General features: G+C 38.5%; 1 protein-coding gene across 1 annotated transcript; it reads left to right on the forward strand.

Moving 5' to 3' along the window:
• Positions 1 to 3,603: 3,603 nt before the first annotated feature.
• Positions 3,604 to 5,059, forward strand: LOC108487867 (uncharacterized). The gene is made up of 4 exons (XM_017792207.1): positions 3,604 to 3,701; positions 4,112 to 4,171; positions 4,259 to 4,394; positions 4,568 to 5,059. Exons 1-4 carry the CDS (start codon positions 3,604 to 3,606, stop codon positions 5,057 to 5,059), a joined length of 786 nt encoding a protein of 261 aa, XP_017647696.1.
• Positions 5,060 to 5,615: the final 556 nt, after the last annotated feature.

Below are 5,615 nucleotides of genomic sequence, written 5' to 3' on the forward strand. Positions count from 1 at the left end.
CTGAAAATAATTATTTTCAAGGAAACAAATCGATTTACCCAAATATAACGTTTTCAGAAACTCCGCTATAAAATATTTGATATATTTGAAAAACATAAACGAACAATGATTTTAAATTGAATAAGTACAACAACATGCTTTCTAAACAAATCGGGCTTACTAAGTAACAACAATTTACGATGAATTCAAAAAGAAGGGAGTCAGATTTATTACTTTTTCTTCGTAACACTTTTAACCATAACGTCTAGGCCGAGTTTGGGATATTACATTTAGTAGTATCAGAGCCAGGTTACAAAACTCGGGCTGTGAAATTTTGGATTCAAAATTATATTTGAAAAAACTGTTTTTAGAGTAAAGTTTATTTTTTCTTAAAAATAAGTTTTTGGTATACCGAGTCTCTGGAGCCGATCCTGTAAGTGCTTCGAACTTAGTAATACTTTAGTTAGAAAACTCAGAAATAATTAAAACTACACTGAGTTAGTTAGAGATTGAAAATTTCTAAAAAAACTACTGATTACTATTTGAAGCATAAAATACTTACTAATAAATACTAAAACTAATACATAAAACTTTGTAATGTAGATAAAACTTTGAATACGATGAGTGCTTGTGGAACATGTGGCCGTGGTATTCTTCAGAGCGACGGGTGCCGTAGAGGGACTCAAGCTGAGTCGTCATCGATGGGCGGTATGCCTAATCTGAATAGTAGTGAGTCACCGGCTACACCTACTGTTGAGACTGGGTCTCATAGTCACTCGACTAAAGATGACGTATTGTCCCAACCCATACTTAGAGTATTGGAGAGGGTTGCTAGACCCCATTTTAGTTTTGGGTGTTGTGGATCGGTAACTAAACGACTCTGATCTAATGGTGCTAGCTATTTAGGGGCGTCATTGGAATCGCTCTGACTGTGGCCAAATACTGGTTGGAGGCCACTGAGAGAATCATGAATGATACTGACTGCACCCCCAAGCAGAAACTGAAAGGTACAGTATCTCTACTTCGCGATGAGGCGTATCAGTGGAGGTTAACAGTTGATGAGGGTACTCAGTCAGATTAGATTAATTGGGAATATTTTAAGACTGTCTTCCAAAGTAAATATGTGGGGGTAAGTTTTATGGATGCTCGCGTTCATAAATCTCACTCAATGGATAGAACTATGGCCGAGTATGAGGCCAAATTTCTAAGATTAAGTAGTTACACTCGTGGGATGGTGGCATCTGAGTATGAGAAATGTGTCCGTTTTGAAGATAGTCTAAGAGATAATCTGAAAGTCCTGATAGCTTTACAGAGGGAATAGGAATTCGCCATTTTGGTGGACAATGTGAAGATCACTGAAGAGGTTAAGTGCTTTGAGTGCCAGAACAGGGATCAAGAAAGAGGTAAGAATAATAAGGATTTGGAGCCCTCTAGTTCTATTAAGAGGCCTAAGAAACGTGCCAGATTTGATGGGCCTTCTAGAATTGGGGTTCTTATTGCTCCTACTGTGGCTCAGTTGTATAGTTTGTAGTGATTATGGTAAACATCACTCGAGTGAGTGTTGGAGGAGGTTGGGAGCGTGTCTACAGTGTAGGTCGATCGAGCACCAGCTTCCTATCAGATGCAAGCTCCAGCTTCGGGTTTTGTTCAGTCTCAGCAGGCAGTTCAGTAACCATCTAAGAGTTGTAGTTTGGCCAAGAATGGTAATGATATGGGTAGAGGACAGAGAGCATCGGGCAGAGGTGCTAATCAGATTGAGGCGAGGCGATCTGCGTTGGTTTATACTGCTCGATATCGTGAGGACAGAGGCACTGTTGATGTGATTAAGGGTAAGTTCCTTATTTATGATGTTCCTTACTTTGCATTGATAGACATAAGATCAACACATTCATATATAGCTAACTCTATTTTTGTAAACTTGAGGGTTTTGGTTTAGAGCACTTTCGGTGAGATTACTGTACTGAGCCCGTTAGGTCAATCTGTTAGGGTGAATAGACTGTATAGGAATGTACCATTGAAGGTACAAGGTGTGGTGTTTCCGACTAATCTGATGGAGCTACCGTTTAGGGAATTTGATCTAATTTTGGGTATGGACTGACTTGTGGGGCATTGATTTAGTTTAGATTGTACTACTAAAAGAGTGGTTCTAAGATTTAAGAATGATGTGGAGGTGGTTATGATCGGTGAACGTCGGGATTACTAATCCAATGTGATCTCTACTCTTTTAGCCGAAAAACTAGTTCAGAAAGGATATGAAACATATTTGCCTTTTGTAAGTAATTCAGCTTCTGTGGACTTTTCTGTTGGAAACATCCAAACAGTTAAGGAATTTTTGGATTTTTTTTCGATGAATTATCAGGTTTGCCTCTGAATCAGAAAGTTGAGTTTGGTATCGAGTTTCTGCCAGGTACAGTTTCAGTGTCTATCGCTCCTTAACATATAGCACCGAATGAGATTATGGAGTTAAAGGCTCAGTTTCAGGAACACATTGATCATAGGTTCATCCATCGTAGTGTGCCTTAGTGGAGGGGCACCGATTTTGTTTCTAAAGAAAAAGGATGGTACCATGAGGATGTGCATCAATTACCATCATTTAAACAAGTTGACAGTGAAGAACAAGTACCCACTTCTGAGGATTGACGACCTATTTGATCAATTTCGTGGGGCTTCAATATTTTTCAAGATAGATCTTCGTTCTGGGTATCATCACTTAATTTTAAGGAAGTTGATGCTCACAAAACTATTTTTAAGACTTGTTTTGGGCACTACGAGTTTCTAGTCATACCCTTTAGTTTAAATAATGCTCCGGCTGCATTCATGGATCTAATGAACCGAATTTTCCAACCATGTTTAAATCAGTTCATCGTAGTCTTCATCGACGACATTCTAGTATTCTCTAAGACCGAAGATGATCGTGATGAGCATTTTAGAGTAGTTCTTCGTATACTTCGAGAAAAACTACTCTATGCTAAGTTGAGCAAGTGTGAATTTTGGTTAAGGGAAGCAATGTTTTTTTTGGCATGTGGTTTCTGCGGAGAGGATTTGAGTTGATCCTAGAAATATTAAGGTTGTACTTGATTGGAAATAACCTAGTAATATTTTTAAGATCTGTAGTTTTCTGGGTCTTGCTGGCTATTTCGGAGATTTGTCAAGGGGTTCTCATTAACTGCAGCTCCTTTGACTAAGCTGTAGCATAAGAAAGCCCCTTTTGTCTAGATAGATCAGCAGCAATCAAGCTTTGAGAAGCTCAAATCTATTTTGACTAAGGCTCCTATTTTGATACAGCCTGAATCTGGTAAAGAGTTCGTCATATATAGTGATATGTCGCATGTCGATTTGGGATGTGTTCTAATACAAGATAGTAAGGTTGTAACTTATACATCCCGATAGCTTAAGTCACATTAGGGGAATTATCCGACACATAATTTCGAGTTAGCTGTCATGGTCTTTACCTTAAAAATTTAGAGGCACTATCTGTATGGTGAGAGGTGTATTATCTATACTGATCACAAAAGCCTTAAGTACCTCTTTACCCAGAAAGAGTTAAACCTTAGGCAACGTAGATGGATTGAGTTGCTTAAAGATTACAATTGTATGATTGAGTATCATCCCAGTAAGGCTAATATGGTGGCCGATGCTCTCAGTCGTAGGGCAATGTCTACTTTGATGGCGATGTTTGCTCGCCTAAGTCTGTTTGATGACGGGAGTTTGTTAGCTAAGTTGTAAGTTAAGTCGAGTTAAATCAGATTCATGTTAAATAGTTAAGGGATGATTCTCTAATTCTGATATTCCGTCAGGTGGATGATGGTAATACTTTTTGGGTTGAATAGTGATGGGGTTCTGTGTTTCTAAAGACAGGTTTGTGTACCGAATGATTCTGATTTGATATAGTCCATTCTGAGGGAAACTCATCATAGCCCTTATACTATGCATTACTGTGGAAATAAGATGTATCTGATCTTCATGAACTGTAATAGTGGCCTGATTTGAAACGGGAGGTGACAGACTTTATTTCTCATTGTTTGACATGCCAGCAAGTTAAGGCTGAGCACCAGTTGCCTTCGGGTTTGCTTCAACCCATTAAGGTTCCCATGTGGAAATGAGAACATGTGACTATGGACTTCGTTAGTAGGTTGCCCTTAACATCTACTAAGAAGGATTCTATATGGGTCATCGTGGATCAATTGACCAGGTCTGCCCACTTTATACCTGTTCGGACAAATTATTCGCTTTAAAAGTTGGCCAAGCTATACATTTATGAGATTGTGTGATTTTATAGGGTTCTGGTTTTGATTATTTCAAATAGAGATCCTTGTATCACTTCTCATTTTTGGAGAAAACTTCATGAAGCTTTGACTTCGAGGATGGACTTCAGTATTGTATTCTATCCTCAGAAAAATGGTCAATCTGAGAGGGTGATTCAGATATTGGAGGATATGCTTCGAAGTTGTATGATCAATTTCTAAGGTAGTTGGGAGGATTTTCTGCCATTAATTGATTTGCCTACAATAACAACTTTTAGTCCAGTATTCAGATGGCACCTTACGAGGTTCTATATGGTCATAAGTGTTGTACTCTGTTGTGTTAGACTGAGTTGGGTGAGCGACGAGTTTTGGGCCAAAAGTTGGCTTTTGAGACTAAAGACAAAGTTAGATTGATTCAAGATCGTCTTAAGGCAGCTTCTGACAGGCAGAACTCTTATGCAGATCTACACAGGAGGGACATCGAGTATTTTGTGGGGGATTGTGTGTTCCTCAAGGTATCGCCATGCAAAAAGGTTTTGCGATTTGGACGTAAGGGCAAGTTAAGCCCTAGGTTCATTGGGCTGTATAGGATTCTGAAGCATGTGGGACCGGTTGCTTATCAGTTAGAGTTACCTTCAAAGTTAGACCGTATCCATGATGTGTTTCACGTCTCCATGTTGAGACGGTATCAGTCTGACTCATCTCATGTTGTTTCTGTTAAGGAGATTGAGGTTAGATTAGATTTGACTTTTGAAGAGGAGTCGGTTCATATTCTGGATCGAGACATTAAAGTTTTGAGGAGGAGATTTATTCCGTTAATGAAGGTTCTATTTTGAAATCATGGCATTGAGGAAGCCACGTGAGAACCTGAGGACTCAATCTATCAACAGTTTCCGCATCTGTTTGAATCAGGTAAATTTCGAGGCTGAAATTTCTTTCAAGGGGTAGAGTTGTAATACCTTGATTTATTTAGTTTATTAAATCTTGTTTTAACGAATTCTTTCATAAATGAGTATATGTTTCGGTGGTTAAGTGGTAGGTGTGTTTGCTTGAAGTATTGGGTTCAAATCTCACTTTTGGATATTTTGCTATTTTTGTTCCTAGCCTTGTCTTTAATAGCTTGACTTATATTAGATTTTTGGTCAACTCATGTCAAAATGAGCTTGCTGGTTCAGGTGGTAAGTGCTAGCTTGTCCCAAGGTCCTATGTTTGAATCTCTGAGAGAGCGTTAGCAATATTTTTACTTATGTGTATGAATGTCGATGGTGTAGTAGAGATTTGGTAGGATTGAAATTCTGTACTAGTTGGATAAGAGTTAGTAGGGAGTTGAGATTTTCTTAATTTAATTTATTTTTATTTTGTTTTGTTTTCGAAAAACCCATCTTCTTCCTG

The sequence above is a fragment of the Gossypium arboreum genome, chromosome 10, assembly GCF_025698485.1.
Source record: "Gossypium arboreum isolate Shixiya-1 chromosome 10, ASM2569848v2, whole genome shotgun sequence".
In the NCBI taxonomy this organism is placed as follows: Eukaryota; Viridiplantae; Streptophyta; class Magnoliopsida; order Malvales; family Malvaceae; genus Gossypium; species Gossypium arboreum.